The following is a 27543-nucleotide window of genomic DNA, read 5'->3' on the forward strand; positions in this document are numbered from 1 at the left end:
TGCAATACCTCAAAGCTTCTGGGCAAGGCAAAGTTCTAAAGTTATTCCCAAATTTGTGCTCCCTTTTTGCCAGGCAGTAACTTCGGTTTATAAGCCTTTTGTATGTATTTCAAGAGCCATTTCCTTTAATTTCTTAGTACTCTTCGTGGAGCTGTGTTTACATAAGTTAAAGATGCAGCTGGACAATATCAAGACCTCGTAAAACCAAAAAAATTATTTACTAATCAGATAAAAATGTGTGAAAGGTTTGGTTAGGATGGAGAGTAATTTAAAGCTGATAAATCTTAGTTAAATTCTGGAATTGTTTCTTTATATTATTTCCTAATATCACAAAAAATCTTAGTAATTTCTTTGTATCGTCTACTGTTACTGCAGCATCTTAATTTGATTTTTTTTTATCTTTTTAGTTTCTGCCACTGCTTTCTATAAAGCACAGCCTGTAATTCAGTTCATGTGTGAAGTTTTAGACATACATAATATTGATGAACAACCACGACCTTTGACTGATTCCCATCGTGTCAAATTCACCAAAGAGATAAAAGGTAAGTTACAAACATTTTGTTTCCAACAATTTCACGAGAGGCTGTGGTTGATTGAGAAATCTCTAATGTTTGTCATCCCTGGGTTTCTTTACATGTGAAGTCGTCAGAGTAAAATATATTTTAATAGAATATAGTAGATGTAGTACAAGAATAAATTCTAACTCTCAGGAATGAATCATTAGTAAGATCAGCTGTAACCCAGCAAAAGCACTGACAATTATGACTTTATGATGCATGTTCTATGATTTTAAAATTTCATACAGCACAGAAGCAGGCCCTTCAGCCCATCATGTCTATGCCAACCATCAAAATACTATCCATACATCCCATTTAATTACTATGCCTTGGTGATTCAAGTGCTCATCCAGATGCTGCTTAAATGTTGCAAGGGTACCTGCCTCCACCACCACCTTGGGCACTGCAGTCCAGACTTCAGCTACCCTCTGGCCAAAAAATTCTTCCTCTGATCCCCTCTAAGCTTCTTTAGCTTAAACTTGTGCTGTCTGGTTTTAGACACATCCACTATGGGGGTGGGGAATGCTTCTTACTATCTGCCTAACTATGCCCCTCATAACCTTATACACCTTTATCAGGTCCCCCTCATCTCCAAGAAAAACAAACCTAGGCTGTCCAGTCTGTCCTCATAACTGAAATGTTCCATCCCAAGCAACATCCTTGTGAATCACCTCTGCGCCTTCTCCAGTGCAATCATGTCCTTACTCTAGTATGCCAATCAGAATTGCACACAATATTCCAGCTGTGGTCTAACTGACAATTTATAAAGTTCTCCCAAGACCTCCCTGCATTTAATAAAGGCAACATGCAGGATGCTTGCCTTTTATTAACAGAGACTTTCTATGACCCTGCTAATAAAGGCAAGCATCCTTGTGCTGCCTTCATCACCGAATCACTGCCACCTTGAAGGTGCACACCATGGTCCCTTTGTTCCTCAACGCTCCACAGATCCCTACCATTTGTAACAAACATTCTACCCTTTCTGGCTAACCCAAAATGCATCATCTCTCACTCACCAGGATTAAATTCCATCTGCCACTGGTTTGTCCAATTTACCAGCTGATCAATATCATTCTGTAGCCCAAGACTTACCCTGCTTAATATTAATAACACCACCAATTTTCATGTCCTCTACATTCACATCTGAGTTAATATATATATATATATAGTATAAGTTAATAATGTATCTAACAAAAAACAAGATCCCAGCACTGATCTCTGTGGTACGCCACTGGTCACCAGCTTCCAATTACTAAAGCAACCTTTCACCGTCACCTCCGTCTCCTATTACTAAGCCAATTTTGGATCCAATTTGCTAACTTGCCTTGGATCTCATGTGCTCTAACCTTTTGGACCAGCCTTCCATGTGGGATCTTGTCAAAGGCCTCAGTGGCGTCCACATCAACCACATTGCCCTCATTTATATATTTCGTGACCTCTTCAAAAAAAAACTCGGTAATGTTTGACAGATAGGATATCCCACTGATTAGATTTGTGCTGACTATCCCTGAGCAATTCCTGCCTTTCTTTGTTTAGATTAAACCTTTCCCTTTTTTCCCCAATAATGTCCCCCCCCCCCCCCCAACCTGACATTAGAGGAGTTGTCCTATAAGACTTGTCTTAGTCCTGCTGCCTTTCTTGAATTAAGGTACCACATTTGCTGCTCTCCAGTTATCTGACACCTCATCTGTGGCCAGTTAAGATTTAAATGTCTCTGTCAGGGCTCCAGAAATCTCCTCTCTTGTCTCTCATAGTAGCCTGTAATACATCTCATTAGGCCCTGGAGATTTATCCAACCTTATGCCAGCTAAGATATCTAATACATTCTTTTTAGTTGGAATGTGCTCTTGAATTTCACGGTTCCAAATAAAATCTCTAACTACGTTGTCTTTCTCCTTCATGAATACAGATGAAAAGTATTCATTTAAGACTTGCCCATGTCCTCTAGTTCCATGCACCAATTGCCCCTTTGGTCCCTAATGGGCCCTATTCTTTCCCTGGTCACCTTCTTGCTCTTATTATACTTTGTATCTTAATATATCTTAAAATACCTTGGGATTTTCCTCATCTGCCAGTGATGTTTCTTGACCTGTCTTTGCCATCCTAATTTCTTTTTTAAGCACCCCTCTACACTCTGTATACCTGATAGGTCTGCCCTGTTACTAGTTAATATCTATCATATGCTTCCTATTTTTTTTGTCTTTATATCCCTTGACATCTAAGAATCACTGGACTTGCCGTCCATATTCTCCATTCTTATGGGAACATGATGGTCCTGAGCTCTCTTAATTTCATTTTTAGAAGACTCTTACTTCCTGAATGTAGATTGAATTGCAACTTGCTTCTCCCAATTTACATTTGCTAGGTCCTGTCTAACGATACTAAAATCAACCTTGCTCTCCAATTCACTTAATTTCTCTTATCCCTTTCCACAGCTACTTTGAAATTTACGAAGTTATGGTCACTATTCACAAAATGCTCACCAGCTGGCACTTCATTGACTTGCTAGTCTTCATTCCCTTGGATTAAGTCTAGCATTGCCTCATCCCCAGAAGGAATATCTACGTACTGATCCAAAAGACTCTCCTGAGTGCACCTTAAAAATTCTATTATGTCTAACCCTCTCACACTAAGCTGATCTAAGTTAATACCAAGGGAGTTGAAATCCCCAACTACTATTATCCTATTCCTTTTAAACCTACAGATTTGCTCCTCTATCTGCAACTGTTAGGAGGCCTGGAGTTTAAACCCAGCAAAGTGGTCACCCCCTTCACAGTGGTGATGATCACCTTGATCCATAATGCAATGCCCCCTTCTCTTTTACGTTCCCCCACCATTCCTTAAATTTCTATACCCTTGAATGCTGAGTTACCAGTTCTGTCTTTTTTCAACAACTCAGTGACTGCAATATCATATACCTTTGTGTTGATCAATAGCGCCATCAACTGGTTACAAATTTCAGGGGAAATGTTAATTCTTTAATAGAGGCACCATGTCTCTCGTGTGATGAGCTAAATCCATAAATTCTGTGCCATAGTGTATTTTTATTATGTGATCTTTGGCCGTTCTACTGTTCCCTCAATTTCAGCACCAGTACCATGGTGTTATTAAGGGGGCTTTGCAAGGACAATTGAGCCTTTGACATTTCCTGATCAGATGATTGGTCACTGCCATGTGGTCCAAATGGGTTTGTTCTTGTATTTTAATTGTTTCATGTACATGTGGCTCCTATGCAAATTGCTCTCATGTCTTTAAAAACTACGCAAGGCATTGCTTTTATTGATGTCTTATTTTTTTAGTGTATTTTTGACCTCTTGCTGCCCATTATTTCAGATCACTGCCTTCTTCATCAGTCAATTTAGTGATGAGGAATTTTCAACACAAAGAAACAGTTCAGCCCTTTAATCTGAAATGCCAGCCTACATTGAGTGAATCATCCATTCAACCTTCTTGCCTCAGAGCCTACACAAATGTAATCAGCATTCCCAGAACAGCTGCAATGGAAGCTCATTATGCACATTGCTGAAATGAAAACATGTTCTGATACATAAAAAGTAGGAGGGGTATTGACTTTGAAAGGTGCAGAGCACTAAGTATGGAAAGATTATTTTAGAGTGAGATTTCCTGAAAAATTGAGGGGGATAGATAAGATAGACTGCAGTATCAGAGGGAGGTAAAACTAGAGGACATGGGGTAAGAGATTTAGAGGAGATCTACAAGGATCATTGTCACTCAGAGAGTGGTGAATACCAGGAATACACTGCTGAGAAAGTGGTGGAAACAAAGTCACTGATGGCATTTAAGTATCTAGACAAGCAGTAAAGAATATTGGGATGATAGGTCGTAAAAGTCCTTCCCTGAGGGTTTTACAATAATCTAAACGCCATGACGTTGAACACAACACATTTTTACCTCTTGGTCATTTGAGGAGTTCTTAGTCCATTGTGAAAAGGGTGTGGCTCAAGTCTTGCCCTATATGCGGTTGTCAAATTGACTTTTAATGAAACAAGAAAAATAAATCTATATCTTTTGAAAGCTATTTGAATTATTAGATATTAAAAATTGTTTACTTCCCAGTATTGAGATTACAGTTAAATTGGTTTGTAACAGTTTCTATTTTGCCTTCTCCTGACAAACTTCTCACAGGATTGAAAGTTGAAGTAACTCACTGTGGACCTATGAGGAGAAAGTACCGTGTGTGCAACGTTACCAGGCGACCAGCCAGTCATCAAACGTAAGTTGAGGTCTAATAACAAATCCTTAAGGAAGATACAAAAGTCTAGTAGATGCAGTTTTCTTGAAAGTTATCTTGAATGTTATCATTTGTAATGATAGAACTTATCTTTTTTTCCTAAAACATGCATCAAAAACATATTTCCTAATTTCCGATCTTTGAGTTGAATCTCTGTCACTGACCACTGTAGTGAAATCACCAGCTTGGATTACCACTTGGATTTGTGTATTCCCATGGTTGAGGGGTATTGATTTGAACACGTTTGCTTGCTGGCCCAAGCCACCAACATGGAGGAAATCACATTATAGATTTACCATGGTATCACTGTTAAGATCAAGTAATACACAAGCTAGTTTGAAACTGCACTTCTCTTTTTACTGTGGACCCCTTCTGATATTGATGTCACTGGAGATAGGTTTGCTAATAAGAAACTTGTACTTGGTAATTGCTGCTATTAGCTCTTCCTTTCTGGGTCTCAAGACATTACTATTGTATGAAATCATGGCATTGGGGCAGGTATAGATCCTTGCATGTTGTACTTAACAGGTTGCATTATTAGGTACCTCTAATTCACAGGCTTTTGTTTCTTTTAATATTAATTTGGGTGCTGTTAAAATACTACTGCAAATCTCAAAGGATTACATCTACTTTTCCATGGAATATGTAATCCTTGTCAACCTCTCAAAGCAATTATTGTCATTAGCATATGCAAGATAATGTACACTTTTTTTTAACATAACTGTTATAAGGGGCACAGTTTTTTGTATTTCATTTATATTTGTAGAGCATCCTCCTATTAGGTTAATAGTGGAACTCAGAATTGAAGTATGAGAAAGATTGGTATGGGCAGCTGTTCTTGTTAGTCTAACTTGAATGTTGTGTTGATGAGAGTTACCACTGGAAATGAGAGAGAAATTTGTGTGAAATTGCAGCAAAGATTAGATTCATGAAGACTCCTTTACCAGCACACATTTTGTAGGAAGTGATAGGATCAAGAAACTCTGCCAGCAGCATCTAACTAAAATGTCAATTCATTTCTGGGTGGATATTTGCTATAGAAAATATCCTAATCGACTGACATTTCATTCTGGAACTACATGTGCAGCAATTATGAGACAGTCAAAGAAAAGCTTCTTAGGATGGTTCAGCTTCCTGTTGTGAAGATAGGATTATAGATTAAAGTAGTTTAACTCTATCTCTGTGCATTACCTAATCTAGGAGTACTTATTATTGACACAATGTCTACCAGTATTGATAGTCTTCATCTTGATGAGCACAAATGGTGGAAAAGAAATAAAAACTAAATTGCATGAGTTTGAGAAGATGATAAAGAGTATTCAAAGTGAAAATGCGAGACAAAATGAATACCATGACTTAAACAGGAAAATAAGGAAGGTCTCGTTAATTAGAGAAAATATAAGTATAAAAGCAAAATCACAGCTTTTAAAATTAAATAAGTCTTTTTTTAAGTGTTAATGTATATTAATTGAGATAACTCCGGGCTTTATTAATGTTCCTTTTCTGATTTGTCACCTTTTTGCAATTAGAAACTAAGAAATTGAAATGTGTAGTTTCCTAAAATTGTATAAAATGAAAGGATAGGAAATGTCACAAGGCACCACTTTAGCATAACTTTGGCATTTCTAAATACTGTATAGAAAAATGATGCAAAGTGATAAAACAACTGTAATTCTGAATAGCAATTTTTACTCAGTGTATTTGAGTTTGTTCATAGAATGTAGTACTGTTCACAGTAAAGCACAGTAACAGATTCATTGACCCACAATGTCTGCACCAACCACGATGCCAACTTAAACTAATCCCATCTGGCTGCAGATCTCCGGTCAGAATAACACCCCACTATCACTACCTCTCTCTTCTATGACAAAACCATATTTGAATCCAATTGACCAAGTCTCTGTGGATCCAATGTGCCTTAATCTTCTGAATCAACCCACCATGAGGGACCCTGTTGAAAGTGTAACTAAAATCCATGCAACATCCACTGCTCAATGCTCATCATCTTTGTCATGTCCTCAAAAAGTTCAATCAATCATCTGATCTGATCTATAGGCCCTTTGGTCAAGGCTAAGAAAACCAAATTATGATTCCATATGTAGTGAAATCATTCTGATTTCATTTCAGATTTCACCATTGTTCTGATGGTAGGCTGGTCTAGAAGGTTAGGTCCCATGGAATCCAGAGAGAACTAGTTACGGGGATTCAAAATTGGCTCAGAGTTAGGAAGCAGAGAGTGGTAGTTGAAGGTTGTTGCTCAGAATGGAGGCCAGTGACTAGTAGCGTGCCGCAGGGGGTCAGTGTTGGGACCCTTGTTATTCGTTATTTATATATATGATTTGGGTGTGAATACACAAGGCTTGATCAGTAACTTTGCAGATGACATGAAATTAGGTGGTGTTTTTGATAGTGAAGAAGGTTATTGTAGATTACAGGGAGATCTTGATCAGTTAGGGAAGTGGTCCAAGGAGTGGCAAATGGATTTCAGTACAGATAAATGTAAGGTGATACAGTTTGAAAAATCAAACCAGCGTAGGACTTGTACCATGAATGGTGGGGCACCAGAGAGTGTAATAGAACAGAGGGACTTAAGAGTTTAAGTGCAGAGTTTGATGAAAGTGGCTTCACAGGCAAACAGGGTAGTGAAAAAGGCATTTAGCATGCTGGCCTTCATCAGAACTCCTATAGAGTTCGAACATTATGTTGCAGTTGTATAAATCATTAGTGAGGCCACACTTGGAGTACAATTTTGGTCACCCTGTTATAGGAAAGACGTGGTTAAACTGGAAAGAGTGCAGAAAAGATTTACAAGGATGCTGCCAGGACTGGAGGGCCTGAGTTACAGGGAGAGGTTGGCAGTAAGACATAGGAGCAGAATTAGGCCATTTGGCCCTTTGAGTTTGCTATGCCGTTCGATCATGGCTCATTTTTTCCCCCTCAATCCCATTCTCCTGCCTTCTCCCCATAATATATGATGCCCTTACTAATCAAGGACCTATCAACCTCCACTTTAAATATACCCAATGACTTGGCCTCCACAGTCATCTGTGGCAGTGAATTCCACAGATTCACCACCCTCTGGCTAAAGAAATTCCTCCTCATCTCTGTTCTAAAGGGACGTCCTTCTATTCTGAGGCTGTGTCCTCTGGTCCTAGACTCTCCCACTACTAGAAACATCTTCTCCACGTCCACTGTACCCAGACCTTCAAATATTCAGTAAGTTTCAATGAAATCTCCCCCTCATCCTTCTAAACTCAAGTGAGTACAGGCCCAGAACCATCAGGCACTCCTCATACGTTAACCCTTTCATACCTGGGATCATTCTTGTAAACCTCCTCTGGACCCTCTCTAATGCCAGCACATCCTTCCTTGGACATGGGGTGCAAAACTGCTCACAATACTCCAAATGTGGTCTGACCAATGCCTTATAAAGCATCAGCATTACATCCTTGCTTTTATATTCTAGTCCTCTTGAAATGAATGCTAACGTTGCATTTGCCTTCCTGACTACTAACTCAACCTGCAAGTTAACCTTCAGGGAATCCTGCACTAGGGCTCCCAAGTCCCTTTGCACCTCTGATTTCTGAATTCACTCCCTGTTTAGACAATAGTCTACACCTTTATTCCTTCTACCAAAGTGCATGACCATACACTTCCATATGCTGTATTCCATCTGCCACTTCTTTGCCCATTCTCCCATCCTGTCCAAGTCCTTCTGCAGACTCCCTGCTTCCTCAACACTACCTTCCCCTCCACCTATCTTTGTATCATCTGCAAACTTGGCCACAAAGTCCTCAATTCCGTCAGCTAGGCTAGGTTCCGTCCTTGGAACATAGGAGAATGAGGGGCAACCATAGAGAAATGTTTAAAATTATGAAAGGCATAGATAAGGTGGACGGTAACGGTCTTTTCCCTCAGGTAGGGGTGTCCAAAACTAGGGGGCATAGATTTAGGGTGAGAGGGGAAAGATTTAAAAGGGACCTGAGGGGCAACTTTTTCATGCAGAGGGTGGTGAGTATATGCAATGAGCTGCCAGAGGAAGTTGTTGAGGCAGTTACTATAGTATAATCTAAGAAGCACTTGTATAGTTGCATGGAGGGACAGGGCTTAGAGGGATATGGTCCAAATGCATGAAATTGGGACTAACTGGGTGGGCATCGTGGTTGGCATGGACTTGTTGGGCCGAAGGGCCTGTATCCATGCTGTATTGCCCTATGACTCTCTATGATGGTCAAAATCTTTGTGAAAGTCATCTGTTTTGTGCTACACTGATTTCTTCCAATTGTATTCCTTGGCTAGAGAATTTCAGCTTGCATGTGTTGAGCATATTTCTATTGTTTCCCAGGTTTCCCTTACAGCTAGAAAGTGGACAGACTGTGGAATGCACAGTGGCTCAGTATTTCAAACAGAAATACAACCTTCAGTTAAAGTATCCACATCTGCCCTGTCTGCAGGTGGGACAGGAACAGAAACACACCTATCTACCACTTGAGGTGAGAGACAAATGGAAGGATTTCACTCTGTATTGATGATATTTAGATAATATATCAAACTATGGATTCATTGTAAAGTCGTGATATATTTTAATGCTCTTTATTTCGGCTATTTGCAAGAACCAGATTTGAGCTTGATCTTGCACATAACCATTAATTTAATGTTCTCACTTTCCTGCGAGAGCCCTTAAACAGGTGGCACCTTTATTTGCCTAATAGTGCCAAGATCAATTATGGTAGTCAAGTAATGACCCAGCTGAGATTGTCTAAATACATTAATCAAGCTGGTGACCCTTGGGTTTTTATGGCTTACTAAAACAGAAAAATGTTTTTTTCTCCCCCAAATAGATCAGAGGATTCATGTGAAGATTTGTATGTTTGTTAGGTGGTTAGTCTTTATATGCCAACAGACAAAAAGCTGGAGAAACTCAGTCCAGATGAAGGGTCTCAACCCAAAATGTCGACTGTTCATTTCCCTGCATGGATGCTGCCTAACCCGCTGAGTTCCTCCAGCTTTTTGTGTGTTTCTCCAGATTCCAGCATCTGCAGTCCAGTATTTATACACCAGTTTTTCCTCTTATATATAAAGGACCAAAGTCAAATAAATATTTATTTATGATTTTTATGTGTGTAAGCACTGTTTGTATAACAGCTTCATAGAGTGCTTGTAATTGGTCAGCCGTCTTTTTTGCTTGTGGTTGAGTACCTTTTTTTGTGTCCAGCTATACTTAATGTTTATAGCTTGCAAGAAATTAAAACTGAAATTGGCCAACTTTATACAAAAAAAAGAGCGATGCAAAATAATTAAACAGACTTGATGAATAAGAGCTTCATGGGGCATTTTCACAACTTCAGGACATTCCAAAGTATTTTGCAGCAAATAATATGTAATCATTTTTGTGATGCTGCCAATTTGTACACTATTGATGACTTTTGAGAGGTAAATATTGGCCCCAAAACCAGAAGCAATTCCCTAATCATGGAACAGTATCATGAAATATTTTGTGTCCATCTAGTAAGTATACAGGACCTCGGAGTAACATTTCATCTGAAAGGCAACACTGCTGACATTGCAGCATTCCTAAAGATTGCAATGCATATAGAGGTGGCTTAGAGGTTTTATTTCATGTTTCTTGAGGAATTGTTATTGTGAAGTAATTATAGAAATAGTAATTGTATTTCTGGGTTAAAATGCCTAAAATTATAATCCTGAAATTATGCTCTTGGTTTCTCTGTTACATTTGGAACACAAAGACAATGGTTAATTACTATGCATCATTATATTCAGTATTTTCCAACCATGAAAATTACTTTTAAAAAATTGTTTTTCAACTTTATTAGCTCCATCAGCTACTTTGACTTCATTTAACACTTGCATGTCTTTTTACATACCTTTTACACATTGGATAAAATGATTTTGTCATAGCTGTTATTTTGTTTGGTTTAGTTGAACAGTGTAAACAAATCTGCAAGACGTTTTCCCTCAACGTGAGGTGGAAAAATTGCTTTGTATGTGGTTCCACTGAAGTTCCTTTTTTGAATTAGGTCTGTAACATTGTTGCGGGGCAGCGCTGTATCAAGAAACTGACAGACAATCAAACATCAACGATGATCAAAGCAACAGCACGCTCCGCACCTGATAGACAAGAGGAGATAAGTAAACTGGTATGTTTTGGATAGTTTCTTTATGTAACAGAGATGAAAGTAAGTTGGTACCAGAGTGCCTGTAAGAAAATGGTCAAAGCTTTATTGGAGATACAACCATACTAGTATTAAATTTTAATCTGTTTTCACCCATGGCATGTAGTTTAAGTTCATTTTAAAATGATCTGTAACCTCCATATCTTGCTTATGTGTGACAATTCTGGATTTTCTATTTTTTTTTAATTTAGCATAGTCTATATTCAAATAAGAAATCACTTTTAACTTTTCAGTCCACGTATGGGTACTCACTGCAGCACTTTTCCTTTCAGCTGGTACTTGTCTTAAGAAGTCCAGCCTGACTAAGTACTTTACACCACCTTCACAATCAAAGATTTCATGCTCTCTTTTATATATATCTCCATCACACCTGCAATTCCTTCAGCAAAATTCCCTGGCTAACCTGATTTAAGTTCTGCATATGACTCCTTAACTTATGATTTCAGTCTTCAACTGAGACTTTTCTCCAGCAGTGTCCCTAAATGCACTAATCTTCCTCAATTGTATCATTAACTGTTTCACTTTTGTCCTCATAAATATATATAAAACAGTAAAAAAAAAGTTTCACCATTTTAAAAAAAAGTCTCAGTAAAGGAAACTGAAGTTGATTAGAATATGCAACAGTTATTCATAAATGTAGACATTTTCTTAAACAAGCAAACCCTCATGTGCAGATTAATCAATGCTCTTTTGCTTGTGTTCTTGAAATAAATATTAAGTACTGGAATTAAAATATTTCTTTTTGTTTTAGGTAAAAAGCGCAAACTATGACGCGGACCCTTTCGTCCAGGAGTTTCAGTTTAAAGTCCGAGATGAAATGGCTCATGTGACAGGGCGAGTACTTCCAGCTCCCATGCTGCAGTATGGAGGGAGGGTAAGTCATGTTAAATCCTATTAAAATTTGGCTGAAAAATGAGAGGTTGATGATTTTACTTGCCCCAAATTAGCAGAAGTTGAGCATTTCTGATGTGCAAAGCAAATAGCATTGCAATATTTTATGTGCATCTTTAGGTAATATTGTAAACTAAGCTATTATTTGTTTAATTTTTTGCATATATTTTGATAGTTTTCTCCTGGACTTCCTCGATTATCTATAAACTATTGATCAGAACTTTGGGGCTATGCCTCCATGATTTATGGAGGGGTAGGGGATGATCTGAATTTAGAAATTTTTCTTCCCTTCCGAGCAGTGGGTTGGTAATGTAACTGTTATCTTCAGTTTTGACTAATTAGATGGAATTTTTGACGAAGTAATAAGTGGGGACGTTCCCTGAGCCACCTCAGTGGTTAATTATCAGAATGTTAAGGGACAAATGGACGGGGCAAAATACCAGTGGATAAATTGGCCCAGACACTCCTTGCATACAGTAGTGAGGCAGTGGTGTGAATCTAGTTAAATCATTGAAATGTGATTGGTGCTTGGAACCATGAAGAATTGATTATTAAACCATTATTTCTTCAACACTTGCACAATAATTTGATATGAAAATTCAAATACAGTGCAAGTTTGCTTTAGAGCTCTGAGGTTTGGGGGAAAAAAATGTTCAAACATGTTTGAATTTTTTTAATTACAGTTGCATGTTTTATATTTAAGATTCCACACAATGCATTCCTTGACTAAGACGGCAATTGAGTTGCTAGCGCTTCACTTTTTAACACCTTGGAAACAGCCAAGAGCAATTATAGCTCCATCTGGTTATCCAAACTCTCCCTTTCCCCATTGCTGTCTTTGAAATTGAGAATATTTTCGGGGATTTCTGGATCAAAAAATTAGATCTTTGAAGCACTGTTCTTTTAATTGGATTACATTTGGTTATTGTTTGCAAATAATAAAGTGCTGGAAATGCTCAGCAAGTTCAGAAATAATTGTGGAGAGAGAAATAGAGTTCAGGTTTCTGGTCAGTGATCTTCATCAGACCTTGAAAAAGCTAGAAATAAGTTCTAAAATGTAAGTAAAGGCAGAAAGGGAGGGATGAACCTAAAGCAAGGTCTCTGATAAGGTAGATTACATGAGAGATTAAAGAAAAAGATGGTGGAAAGTGAGAGAGGGTGGAAGTAAGCAAGGTACAAAAGACTAGTCTAGAGGAGCTTTCAGTGGGAGAATCCACTTTTATCTGAAATTGTAAAAGGAAATACTGTAAGTACTGGAAGTCTGAAATAATTCAGGTTTGTTATTTGAGATTTCCAGTATTTTGCACTTGTAGGAGTTAATGAAACCTTACTAAATGCTGACTCTTTATTTCCCTGCTTTCTGATTACCTGGATAAAATTTCTGACAATGGGAACCCTTTCCATGATTAATGCTGAGAATTAATGTGCAATTAAACAATATAAACAACCCATAGGTGTGATTTTTCTTGCCCTTGTACTGTAATATGCAGGGTTCAATTTGAATACTAAATCCTGGAAACCATAGCATTCAAAATACCTTTCTGCAGTACGCATGAAAAAGTGCTGATCATTAACCCCTTCCAAACCTGCTTCATGACGACTTGACGATTTTAAAACAAAAAAGTTGGGGAAAAATGTTCAGTTTCCAGGGTAGTTCTAATTGTAGTCACCAAATTTTATTGAAAAATTAGTCAAGATTTTAGCAATTTCCTATCTGCTAAATATAAATTCTTTTCCTTGTGTGTACCTATTTCTTGAGTTTGTGTATGTGTGTTTTAGAAAATATGCAGTAGTCAAAGGTTTAGTGGCATTGTGAGTGTTTGTTTGATTTTGTTTGTTTCAAACAACTCATTATGTTTCATGGCATTTCCTGATGCACACTTGTGTATCATGTTTTACAGGTGGAACCAAGTCATTTCAGATTACAAACTGTAAGTAACAAAATAAGATTAAATGAGTAATCGATGTAGTTGGAGTGCATCTTTAATGAAAAATGCAGTGCTATTTTCTCTAGGAATAAGTTATGTTATCAGCATGTTTGCTGGTATGGATTTTAATCACGACAGCTCATAACAACAGACACCAATCAGAATTATGCTAATAACACACATCTAATGAAGCAGAATTGATTTTGCCTTTTTGTGCCATTGCCTTGCAAAAAAGGAAACTCGTGTTCTTATGGTAATAAGCTTTAGAAATGTAAAAGAAATTGTTTGCAGTTCAAGTCCAGTGTAAGAGACTTTAATGTGGTTTTGGGCTGATTAATTCAAAACTGCCAATTAATGATATTTATAGAGAATTGTTCATGTAGAGAGTGCACTTGTCATTTGTTACATTAAATGTACTAAAAAGAAAATTGATATCAGAAGTGAAATTAATGGATGGCAAGCTACTGCACTGTGTGAAGAAGTGCAAAATGTTTTTTTTTGAAACTAAAGCCAATAAGAAGTTATTCCTCCCATTTCATACATATGCTTTGAAAACTGCTGCTTTGTTCTGCACTTAAGTTGAAAGGAAATTTTTCAAATGCACATGCAGTCAGTAGTTTGACATCAGTGAATCCAACCAGGAGTACATCTCAAGTCTCCCTGTAATCAAGCACTGGATATCTTTACAATTAGTTAGCTAAACTTCACTTTCTTATACTGCGTGTAATTATTTGTGAGTGTTATATAAATCAACAATATTTGCTCATTTAATGACAAAGTTTTAATTCTTATCTTTGTCTTTTATTTCATTTCTCTCCACTCTACAGAATCGAACAGTTGCTACTCCAAGTCATGGTGTTTGGGACATGCGGGGGAAACAGTTCCATACAGGGGTTGAAATCAAAATGTGGGCAATAGCATGTTTTGCAGCACAGAGACAATGTAGAGAAGAAGTACTTAAGTAAGATCCATCATTCTGCAATTTTGCATTTTTAATTCCAGCTTCATACTCCCAAGCACTGCTCAAAGCTTTTTAATTTATAGAATTCCAGTCTTAGTTATGCTTTATTGAAACTAAAATGTCATATTAATTAATTTGTCTTTTTTTTAAGGAGTTTCACTGACCAGCTGAGGAAGATATCTAAAGATGCAGGAATGCCAATTCAGGGCCAGCCATGTTTTTGTAAATATGCACAAGGAGCTGATAGTGTGGAGCCAATGTTCAGGCACCTGAAGAATACATATTCAGGACTCCAGCTTGTTATTGTCATTTTACCTGGGAAAACTCCTGTCTATGGTAATAAAATATTTTTGAGATTTGGCAGTACATCTAACTATTCCAATTTGAACATTTTGATTGTTTCCTGGTACTCTGTTCTGTGGACACCAATTCCCCTGTAGTATTTTGAACCTAACTGAGTATTTTAGTATTCTCACTCAAATTCTGCATGTACATTTTCTGTAGAGGACAATGTATAGTTATCAGGCACTGTGACCATGGGCTATTTTAGCTCCCTCTATCCCACGAATTCTGTAACCAACTGCAGTATGTTATCATTGCCTCATTGTCAATGTTACATATGGATGCCGTAGATTTTTAAAGATACAAGTAAGTAATTTAAATTAATTATATTTAAGAAAAAACCACCTTTATGGAGGTCCACTTCAGATATCTGTGCTCTTAAAACCCCCTCTTTCTACCAATTTTATTAAAATTCTCATAGATCTGTTCCAATCACTGCATTTTCTGGTCTAATGTGATTTAAGGGCTGCAAAAAGAAAACCAATCACTGACTTGTTATTGGAAACCAGAGAGGGTGGGTGTCCACAATCAGAATTTTTTTTGACACTAATGAAGAAATTGGCGAAAGTACTTAACAGTGTGGTTTACCCCTATATCCTCTTTCCCCTTTAAGTATGAATTTTCTTAATTGCTAAAGGCATGTCTATTAAATATACAGATACATTGATTTAAGCAGCTCTTTTGACAACCAGTAATAAATCTACAGTATTAAGGAAAACCTATTTAAATGGAGACACGAGACTGCAGATGTTGGAAATCTGGAGCAACACAAAGTTGCTGGAGGAACTCAGTGGGTCAGACAACATCTATGGAGGGAAAAGGACAGTTGATGTTTCAGCCTGACCCGTTGAGTTCCTCCAGCTCCTTTGTGTGTTGAAACATATATTTAAATAGCAACTTACTCCATCTGATAAGATAATCAAGCTTTTTTTTTGGAGTGTATGTTGCACTGAGCTTTTTTTTATTGGTATTTTAGATTATGGTACATCAGTGTGTTATAATGAGCAGCTTTACTTTCTATTCATGAACTGTGATAAAAATACGATTTAATAGTTGCAAAACTATGTAGGATTCCTATATGGTAATTCAGTGTATATATAATACAGCATAGTTTTGTATAAATCTGGTATTTGGTTGATGATATACTTTTGGTGATTTCTGTAATCAATTTATCTAAATTTAAATATTTGAGACCTCATTTCCTTGGCTTTATTTAAAGATGATAAAATGGGAACGAACTTTCATCAGCTTTATTTTGTATATTAGTTTAAGTGATGCCTTCTGGGGCACATGTTCAGCTGGGTTGAAACTCAGTATTACTAATGCATTTGAATGAAACTGAACACGCCCATGAGAACTCAGTGCGATTGGAAGAATGCACCAGGCAAAAATGAAATATTGGTATTATTACATTTGTGTTTCATTTTGAAAACGCATTGTTTCTTGGCTATTTATTTTAATTTTGCTAAAACAAATTACTAATGGGTGCTGCTTGCATACTGTCTTTAAAAAAAAAATTTAAAAATGTATGATGTACCAGAATGTGTGCTTATCTAAGTGAATGATTACAAAGTTGTTTATGAAGGGGCATTGCTCAATAATAGAGCGCTAATACTGCCATATTCAGGATCTTGATGAGCTACAGGTGAAGCTCATGACCTTCCTGTCACGTTACTGGTTCTAATCCTCCAGAAGACCAGTTAGGAGTAGGCACTAAGCTTTGTGGTTAATTGAAAATCTGAGTGCACACATTTGGAGGATGAACAATGACTTGCTAAGACCTGAAAAAAGTTAAAGAATAAAAACCAAGACAAAGTTTCTGATGTATTGGCCTTTCTTTCAGCTGAAGTGAAGCGTGTGGGGGATACTCTCCTAGGAATGGCCACTCAGTGTGTTCAGGTGAAGAATGTTGTTAAAACATCTCCACAGACATTATCAAACCTTTGCCTGAAGATAAATGTGAAATTAGGTGGAATCAACAACATTCTGGTACCACATCAACGGTAAGGATGTTTCTTTATTATGTTAAAGTAAGCCTTACATTGATTAAATTTATAATGCTTTGCTAATCTTGGTTTGCTGGCAGAAGAATATATTTGTCAATTATTTCTCGCCTTTTGTGAAGTTAGCTTATTTGCTGGCAGTCAAGATGAGGGCATTGACTTAATGAGCAAATATTTATGGTTTGAGTCTTAACGTTGCATGCCATTCAAGTTCCCTGCACCATAGAAATTACGTTTTGTCATCTCATGGATGTGTTGGAAAACTTATTTTGCTGGAGTTAATGGAGTAACCATCGGTCTTAGCAGTTTGAACTGAGGTGCAAAACAAATACCTGGTGTTCTACTCTTGGACTCTGTGCTGTGGTCTCTGATGAAAACTGGCGAGAATGGATTTGGGCTCAGTCATGATCCTTTCAACTATGAATGTGTTTCAAATGCAGATTATTTTGACTCCTTGCATGAAATATAGTTGGAATTTGAACTTTTCAGTTTTAAATGACCAAGAAAGAACACAAAATATCCCAAAAGCCTTAAAGCATTAATTGGGGTGTTTGTGGGAGGGGGGCGCATTCATCAATTGAATTATATGCTGGAAATAAATAAACCATGCAGAATTTTCCTTTGGCCTTCAGAATGCTGTATGTGACTTTCCGAATGAACGTATAATCTACAATATGTGTGTGGGACTTGCTGGTCAGTTGTCTGAACATAGCCAGTAAAACAAGAGTTCAAAAAAAAAGGTGAAAATTGGGCACAAAACAAAAGGTGTGCATGATTACTTGAGGGAAAGTGAAATCTTGGCAAAGAATTAAGGGAAATGTTGAACTATCATAATCATTGGGAAATCATGAACTATCACAAATACTTCAGTTATATTTCTGTGGTTACCAGCAAAACTACCTGCCAGAATTCAGAGTACAAATACAATACATCCAAGATAATATTATGAAAATTGCAGTCTCCACCTCTAGATGTCATTGGTAGGAACTAATTGAAATTGAAACAAGCCACAAGGAAGTGAACATTACTCAGGAATTTGTTTGGGCAATGATGTAATTGGGGAACACGTTGAATCAAGCAGATAAACCTTCAGTAACCTCTTTCACAAAAGAGCCCCCTGCAATGAGAATTTTGCTATACTTGCAACAGTTTTGCAAGTGGTTTTTGAAGATGATTTGCTACACATTGCAATCGTGGTGAGTAATGTGAAACCAAAACTGAAATTTTTACCAATCATAATTAACTGGTTCTGCTGAATGTTAATAAAAATTGAGGATAAGCACTCCTGAAATGAACCAAAAATAAAAGCCAGAAATTCAATCCCTCAATACAGTTAAAAGGCTGGGTGAATCGAGCATTATTACAGAGATGGAAATAAGTTTGTGGTAAACATGAATGGTTGATTTAGTATAATCATGTTAGTTAAAAATGCTTTAATTTGCAAGTACTTATTTATATTCTGATCATACTGTTTTGTTGATGTACGTAAATTTTTCAGAAACAAAATACAATCACAATTGTGTTCACTCTTCATTTCACATTTATAGACCATCCGTGTTCCAGCAACCTGTGATTTTCCTGGGAGCTGATGTCACACACCCACCTGCTGGAGATGGCAAGAAGCCCTCAATTGCTGCTGTACGTATTCATACAAACACATTTTGGCAAGAATATTGTTCATGTGGGGAAAAGTAGTTCAGTATATAGTTGCTTGCTTTGTATTTTATGTACTCTTGAAATTTGTGCTTGCTGGATGGGGCATCCTTGCATTTTCTCACTTGCCACATCAATTTTCCAAAGGAACGTGTGAACATTAAGATAACTTGGCTCAGATCTTGTGGAGGGGAGGTATTCCAGAAGAATGGGTCAGTTATAAGCACGTTATTATGCATTTACATCGTTCAGCAGGACCACTCAATTCATCTACCAAATGGAGATCTATATGTGTGGTCACACGTGTGGATGAAGAATCACATCCAGCACTAGGCTTTTTAAATACTCAAAACCAGGCAGAAGCATTGACTGTACCTAGATCTAAAATATATGTCCGGGTATCCAAGGGAACAGTTGTCCTCATTTCTCTTTGGTGCTGCTTATATGGAATTGTATTACAGCTATAATCTTGATGAAGTGTTCAAATCAGTTCTTAACAAAAGTTTTGTTTGGTGTAAAAGCACAAGTTTCTGACCTGTTTAGCACCAGTGTCTCCATTACTGTCATATGAAGTACAATTAATGGAACTCTCATTTTTCAGTTGCTGTTCATAAATGTCATTGTCTTAATCAATTCATGTTTAATTGTGTGACCTCTTTCTAGGTTGTAGGCAGTATGGATGCCCATCCTAGTCGTTACTGTGCCACTGTGCGTGTTCAGAGACCTCGACAGGAGATCATTCAAGATTTGGCATCAATGGTTCGAGAACTTCTCATCCAGTTTTACAAATCAACACGTTTTAAGCCCACACGAATTATATTTTATCGAGACGGGGTTTCTGAAGGGCAGTTTCGTCAGGTCAGTATTGTTTTAAGACAACTAATTTAATCAGTTGCATCCTGTATTTAAAACTGAGTGAATGAAAACTTGAAATTACATTAGTCAGTATGGTGAAAATACTTTGTTTTCAAACTTAATTAGAACCAATTCAGGACAAATCAAAAGGCATAAAAAAAATGTGAAATAAAACCATATTTTTTCTCGTTTAACCTTTTTTCATTTGTCTCCTACTTGCATCTCCAGGCAGGTCACTTGTGATTAACAAACCTTCACCACTACCTCTTGTGTCATTTATTTTCTTTTGGTCTGCACCCTATCGTGGTGATTCCCATTATTCTATCTATCTCCCTGTACCTCTCTGCAACTTGAAAGTTGTTTGATTTCTTACTTCCCTCAATTCTTATGAAAAGTCTGACTTGAAATATTCACTGTTTCTGTTTCCACAAATGCTCTTGAGTATCTCCATTATTTTTATTTCAGGGCTAATTGTGCAATTCTTTTTTACTCATGGTATTCAACTTGAAAGTAGCAACATTCTTGATCTTGTTGTAGAAACTAGATTTAGTAGGGTGTTTCTTGCGAATTGTATTTCCATTGCCTTTTCTGTATTCCATTGCTGTAGGTATTGTATTGTGAGCTTTTGGCGATTCGAGAAGCGTGCATCAGCCTGGAGAAGGACTATCAACCTGGTATTACATATATCGTGGTACAGAAGCGCCATCATACACGATTATTCTGCGCTGATAAGAATGAAAGGGTAAGAACTTGTCATATCTGCTTGGTTTGGGAAATATTGTGATGTGAACTGAAGATGTTAAATGAACACTAAATCCAACAGGTTTTCCATAAGGAGAGCCTTAAATGAACTTGTACGGTCTATGTGAGTTTGAGTACTGAGATGTGTTTATCTGTTTCAAAGGTTGGGAGAAGTGGAAATATTCCAGCAGGAACTACTGTAGATACAGATATCACCCACCCATACGAGTTTGATTTTTATCTCTGCAGCCATGCTGGGATACAGGTATGGAATACAAGCTTGAACTCAAATCTTTTATTCTTGGGGATCTTGAGGATACTTCCTGAAGCAAGTATGTAGATGTGCTTTTCTTGGTTCCAATATTTACTAATTGCATTCAATTAAGAGGGAAGGATAGAAAACTGGAGAACTGAGTGGGTGATGGGACACATTCTGCTATGTGTCACAAATGATAGTTGCTGCAAGATAAACCTTTTTCTTTTGAGTAAGCACCCATGGCTTTCATTTTGCATACAAGGTCTTCAAAACAAAAAGCCTTCTGGGGCAATTTGCAAAGCATTCAAGGACAAATGATCGATGTCTAACGACATCATAAGATTTAACTCGTAGAATTTGATTTGGATGTCATTGGAGTTCAGAAATAGGCTTCATACTTTTCACCATGTTTGGGTTATCAACAACAAATTGAAATATAGTTGTGTGAAAGCAATTGGATGTTAACCCCGTAATCTGTTAGTGATAAATACTTGCCAGGGCTTGAGAATGGTTCTACTCTCCAGAAGGGGCATGGTGCATTTTGCTAGCATCTGAAAGAGGCACCTTCTCATGAAGCACTGAATAATTAGTCTAGATTTTAAGTTAGGGCTTCTGAAAGGGGTTTGAATCCTAACTTTATTATCACTGACTTGCATGACATGAAATTAGTTGTTTTGTGGCAGCAGTACAGTGCAAAGTCATAAAGTTACTATAAATTACAAAAGTAAATCAATAGTGCAAAAAAAAGGAATAACAAGGTAGTGTTCGTAGATCGTTCAGAAATCTGATGATAGAGGGAAAGAAGCTGTTTTTGAATCATTGAGTGTGGATCTTCAGGCTCCTGTTCCCCCCGATGGTAGTAATGAAAAGAAGGCCTGTCCTGGATGGTGAGGGTCCTTAGTGATGGATACTGCCACCTTGAGGCACCACCTCTTGAAGATGTCATCAATTGTGGAGAGGGTTGTGCCCATGATAGAGCTGGCTGAATCTACAAACTCTGCAGCCTGTTGTGATCCTGCACATTGGAGTCTCCAGCCCAGGCTGTGATGCAACCAGTCAGAATGCTCTGCACCATACATCAATAGAAATTTGTAAGAGTCTTTGGTGACATAATTAGTGGTTCCTTTCATTGCTGTTTGTAGGATCTTGTGTGTTTTTAAAAAAAAACAAAAGGAAAAAAAAGCCTGCGCATTTCAAGAATAATTCATTGTTTGTTTGAGATGTTTTCATTCCATAACTCTGTGCAGTGCCTTGTCTGACTGACTTCAAGGTATTATAAGAAAGGAATGTCAATGTCCTAATCTCTGCTGCAAAGTTTGAAAACATCAGGGTAAAACTTTGCAAGGAGCCATTTGATTTCCATAAAAGATATCTATTTAATGTTGCCCCTAATCCTTTTTCCATACGCTTCTTTAAAAAAAATAAAATTCTCAAATGTCATATTTTTAGCAGGTATCACAGATTCTCCTTTCACTGTATCTTGTCCTAACATCTTGTTTGACATTTTAAAGTTACCTCCTAGTTATTGATCAGACACACAATTTTTCCCTACGTCACTGATAGGAATTCTTAATTTTACACATTTAATGCACCTTTCAAATCTTTTATTGTTTTCTGTTCTAGTGAAGAGTCCTCTAATTTCTCCACTCTCACCTCAAAACTAAAACTTTCCTCTTGTAACAATTTTTATATATACTTGACTGACTTCATACATTTGGGCATTCAAAACTGGAAGTTATTTTAATTATAACCTAATCAATTTGTTGAACTGATAGAACACCAGTTTAGTGGCATCTCGAGTATTGTGTCTAATTCTGTGCACTGCACATTTGGAAGGATTTGAAGTCTTTGGGGATCAGAAAAGATTTACTAGAATGGCCCTGGTGTGAAGGGGTTTGGTTAGGTCAATGGACTGGGATTGTTTTCCTTAGAGCAGAAGAGGTTGAGAAGTATTTGATAGTGTTAAAGTCATCTGGACAATGAGTTGAAGAAATTGTTTCCATTGGTAGAAGGTCAAGAGACACAAGAAACTTGGCTTGATTGGCAAAAGAACCAAAGACAACTTAAGAAAATTCTTTATCGCAGAATAAATTGTTGTAAGTTGGCATTCACTGCCGGAAAATGGATGGTGGGAAGTAGATTTGATTGCTGCTTTCAAAAAGGAATTGGATAAGAACATGAAGGACAAGATATTTCAGAGTTGTGGCAAAAGAACTAGAGAATGGGTCTAACTGAATTGGGGGGAAAAGGAAACCAGTATGGTTTTGGTGGACCATATGGTTATCTAGTGTGCATTAACAATTACATGATTCATTTATTTGCATAGATTTGTATATTATAAAAAGAGAGGAGCCCATCAATTTTTTTTTTCAGTTTTATTAACTTCCCCATTTGAAAACACGTGCACCCAACTCTATACAAGAGTTTGCCTTTCAGTGTTTGTGTAACCCCTTCTAAAGTTTATCGGTACAATATATAGGTCACGTTAAAGAAGCCTGTCAAATAAGAATAATTTTTGCAGAGGATCTAATTAAAACGTTCTGCCAATGTTATTTCTCTTTCAGGGTACGAGTCGCCCTTCTCACTATCATGTTCTGTGGGATGACAACTGCTTCTCTGCAGATGAGCTTCAGCTCCTTACCTATCAGCTATGTCACACTTATGTGCGCTGCACGCGCTCTGTATCTATCCCAGCACCAGCCTATTATGCACATTTGGTGGCATTTAGAGCAAGGTACCACTTGGTGGACAAAGAGCATGACAGGTAAGGCACAACTTATTCTGATTGTTTGATGTGTACTCTGCTGATAAACACTGTTGTATGTGATTGGAGATTTTCTTCAATAGGATTGATTTTAAAAAAAACAATAGATATTACTAAAAGTGCTTTGGCAGGTATCACAATTATGAGCAACAAGCAATCTGTTGGAGATGTGCAGCAGGTCAAGCAACATCTTGGGGAGGGTGGGGGAGAAATTGCCAATTTTTAAATTTTAAATTTTATTTACAGCGTGATAACAGGCCCTTCCGGCCCAATGAGTCCGTGCTGCCCATTTTAAACCCATATTAACCTACCCGTACGTCTTTTTTTAGAATGTGGGAGGAAACCGGAGCACCCGGAGGAAACCCACGCAGACAAGGGAGAACGTACAAACTCCTTACAGACAGCGACGGGAATCGAACCCCGATCGCTGGCGCTGTAATAGCGTCGCGCTAACCGCTACGCTACTGTGCCGTCCATACCGTCAAAATCCTGAACCTATTTTAAACTGCACAAGGAATGGATTTATCTGAAGATTTTTCAGTATTTGTACAGAGTTCAAAAGTAAAGATACTAAAACTTGAATCAAATGAAGTAGGGTTGGTACATTTCTCTATCTGGATAAATCAAACACAATTTTATGGGGAAGTTGAATCTTTCACCTTGGATATTTGCTGCAGTGGTAATGGATACTGTGTCAACAACACCTAGGTTTTCCTCTTCACAATGTGACGTATATTCACAAAAAAAATGGGTTTTGAGGCTTTTTTCATGTGTGTAATAATGTATTATTACTTTGTTAGATATAAAGTCACAGCTTGTATTGGGGTTTGTTCAGTTCTGATTATCTTTCTCCAACTGTTAACAGTGCTGAAGGCAGTCACATTTCTGGTCAGAGTAATGGACGTGACCCTCAGGCTCTTGCCAAGGCTGTGCAGATTCACCAGGACACCTTGCGCACTATGTACTTCGCTTAAGTTTGGGAAATTCTCTCCAGAAGGAACCGAAGATCACAGCCTGCAATTCCAGTGGGGTCAGTTTACGGGCATGTCTCCAGCCATACTGTAACTTTCACTGTGCGGGGACAATAGTTTCATAAACTGACGAAAAGAGATTGTTTACCTACGAAGATCATAGCACTATTATGCAATATGAAACCAGCCAACTGCTCCGTGTGTGTGTATGCGCGTGTGTGTGGCGTGTGCACGCGCGTGCGTGTGCTCCGTCAGACCTCATGTCTGTGTCTTTCCTTTTTTTTTCAATATAATTTCCTTTTTGCCTTTACCTCAGTGTTTGGCAGCACAAAACTCATCTTTATCAAGCAACATGAAAATGGGACAAAGAAAAAACAGTTCGACAAACCTTGGATCTCAAAGCAAGTCACTAATTAGTTCAGAAGTCCAGTCATTTGCTTGGAGTCTTCAACTTAGGAGGGTGGGGAGGTTGGAGAGGGAGGTGAAGACGTGCTTGAAAATATATTCTAGGGAATAACTACCAATGCTTCATAAGATCGAAGAAGTCCACCTCCACCATGCCACTGTTCAAATTCTGCTTACTGGTTAAATTGTCAATTAAGTCAACTGACTGTTGAACCTAGCTATTAGTTATGGTAAGCTCCATAAACAGAGCAGTGGAATTTTATATACGTAATAGAAGATAATATCCAGTGCTTGGATAATCCTTATTATAGATGGTGTGAGAGGATCTTTTGAAAATTCCAAGAATTGGGGCCTCTGTTTAATGTAGAAATTTCTGCTTTTTTGTTACTGTTTACTTGCTAGCTCACAACTAAATGTGATGTTTTTTTTTGTTTTAGCATTCTATATTTATTAGAAAAAATAATGCTTAATTTAATATGGATTTACATTAAAATATAGTAGCATCAATTCTATTTAGTTCTGGAATGTAACCGTGTTGTATACTGACAGAACATTGCTACCGTTAGTGCAATAAGCGGTTGGTAAGAAAGCCCGTGTCCTACGCTGTTCTGGAGCAGCAGTTGTACCACTATAATCGTGGGAGAGTGGACACCTCCGCACTTCAGAACCTTATCAGTTTTAATAAGAAAAAGTTGAATGCAAAAAAAAATAGTAGGGCTGGGATGTTTTAATATTACTTTATTGGGACATTGATTTATTTAATTTACACATCTAATCACTGAAATGTGAATTTTTTTCAAATATTTCTGTTTTATTTCAGTCATTCCATTTTAAGGTATACCAGTTTTTTTTTATTTGGAAATTTTTCATAAAACAGCTCGATGTGTCATTGATACAAATCTCATGACGTTGTTTGCACTTTGTAAAATCTCATGAACTGCATATTTTATCTAACGGTTGTCATTGCACTGGCTCGATCTGCAATATACAAAATGCTGCAGCCTTCTTGATGGATGGGCATTGCCTCTGTCCCAGCCCTACAAAATCGCCTCTCCTCCACATGAAAATACCTATTTTTAGAAAAAAAGACTAGAACTTTATGGAAACAAAAGACACTGCAGAATTTTCCTTCCCTTTCACAAAAGCTGGGCCCTTGTTCAATGTGTTGATCATAAAGCAAACTAATTTTTTTTTCAATTTATTCCACTTCATCTCTTAAATGTGGGAGGGGGTAATACTCTTTGTATGATATACTAGTTTTCAAAGGATATTCCTGCTTTACAATGAAATGTAGGAGTCCAAATTGATTCTTCAGGCATGTTCACAGTATTGAAAGCTTAAAGTCTACCAACTTTATAACGATTTCTTTCCGTCCATGGTGTAGCACACCAATCTGATTAAATCAATCTGAGTTCAATTAAAAGACTTCAGATGGATTTGTTAATTTATAAAGGCAAATAACAATTAACATCACTTAAAAATCAATCTTTCATTCTGGACATTAAAGTCTGAATAGTATGCATTTATTTAGCTATTCTTTGTATGAAAGAGTTGTTCATTACCCGTTCATTTTGTGCCTTTTAGAAACATGTATATTTTTAGTGTGCATGTATTTTCCAGTTGCAGTTAATCATAATTTTCCACTGAGTTCCTTGTGTTCAAGAACACAGCAGTAAAATAGAGTTACTCTGAACCTTGGTCATTTACTGATTTATGATGCATCTGCGTAAGAAACACATCCTTGCTGTGATCCCATTTCACTTAGTTGATTTTAAGAAAATAGTGCAAATTATACCATTCCTACAAATTTATTGTTGCCTTTTGTGATAGATTGGTACTTTTGATATCTGTTACTCTTCAGTTCTTAGTTTACAATACCAAAAAAGGATTGACTGTTTCCAATGAAACAAAAGTGCTTTGCTTGAGAGGAAGTTAATGAGCTTTAAATAGATTCATTCCAATAGTTTTTAAATCTAGTTTTTAAATGCTGCTAATTGAAAGAAATCAGTTTCTTTAAATTGTGTCTGTTTTGTGGAGATCGGTTGCAGCTCTAGTTGTACATGATTGTTAGAACATCTTAAAAATATCAAAATACCTCTGACACTTTTATTGTTAGTTTTATAATTGGATGTTATTGATTTTTGACAGTGAACTCCACAAGTGACTGGTTAGTTTATGTTGCTCAAGAAATTTTGCTTTGAGAATGAGTAAACTAAAACTACTACAGCATTATTGAGAATAATTTCAAGCGTCAAATAATTTTAGTCAATCAGAAGTAATTCAGAGAATCTCCACTTAGTTCTTTTTAAATCAGAATCCTTTGGTGGGCTGTTTTTCAGGACTCTTTTTTTCTTCGGAATTCCTTGGCTGATATTACTAATATTCTTACAAAATATTAATGAATCTATCTTCATGAAGCAGTGATTTTAGGGGACAGTTCCAGCTATTATTTTACTCTGCTGTAAAAACCATTGCATGGACATGTCTCCAGATGCAACTTGGCTAAATTAAATCTTTCAATGCATTCTTCATCAAAAAGTGCTTTGATGGACAAAATAGGCATGTGCTGGAACATGGGGGGGAGGGGGGGAAGAAATATTCACCAAATGCAGGTTAGTTATGTAAACTCTAGAATGGATCTTTTTACATGGAGATAATCGTTTCTTGTTTTATTGATAAGTAATTCTCCACAAGGGGAGCTGAGTTTAAAATGAAAAATACATCGTAAATTTGTGAGTACTTGTTCCAACAGAATGAATGCCATTTCTCA

The 27543-nt window shown here is 37.2% G+C and overlaps 1 protein-coding gene across 3 annotated transcripts in view; it reads left to right on the forward strand.

Moving 5' to 3' along the window:
• LOC127581650 (protein argonaute-3) overlaps positions 1-27337 on the forward strand; it is a 98654-nt gene extending 71317 nt beyond the window's left edge. For 2 of the 3 annotated variants that reach the window (XM_052036219.1, XM_052036221.1), the window contains 15 exons: positions 408-541; positions 4688-4791; positions 9155-9302; positions 10848-10967; positions 11755-11877; positions 13796-13825; positions 14650-14783; positions 14935-15119; positions 16969-17128; positions 18676-18766; positions 19445-19639; positions 20244-20378; positions 20541-20642; positions 23198-23397; positions 24263-27337. In XM_052036219.1, the coding sequence (XP_051892179.1) occupies positions 408-541; positions 4688-4791; positions 9155-9302; positions 10848-10967; positions 11755-11877; positions 13796-13825; positions 14650-14783; positions 14935-15119; positions 16969-17128; positions 18676-18766; positions 19445-19639; positions 20244-20378; positions 20541-20642; positions 23198-23397; positions 24263-24371 (1970 nt within the window). In that variant the 3' untranslated portion in view covers positions 24372-27337. Of the gene's footprint in view, positions 1-407; positions 543-4687; positions 4792-9154; positions 9303-10847; positions 10968-11754; positions 11878-13795; positions 13826-14649; positions 14784-14934; positions 15120-16968; positions 17129-18675; positions 18767-19444; positions 19640-20243; positions 20379-20540; positions 20643-23197; positions 23398-24262 lie in introns of all 3 variants that reach the window. The other variant, XM_052036220.1, reaches the window with a different exon arrangement.
• The last annotated feature ends 206 nt before the right edge of the window (positions 27338-27543 follow it).

Source organism: Pristis pectinata, chromosome 22 (assembly GCF_009764475.1).
Source record: "Pristis pectinata isolate sPriPec2 chromosome 22, sPriPec2.1.pri, whole genome shotgun sequence".
NCBI classification, from domain to species: domain Eukaryota; kingdom Metazoa; phylum Chordata; class Chondrichthyes; order Rhinopristiformes; family Pristidae; genus Pristis; species Pristis pectinata.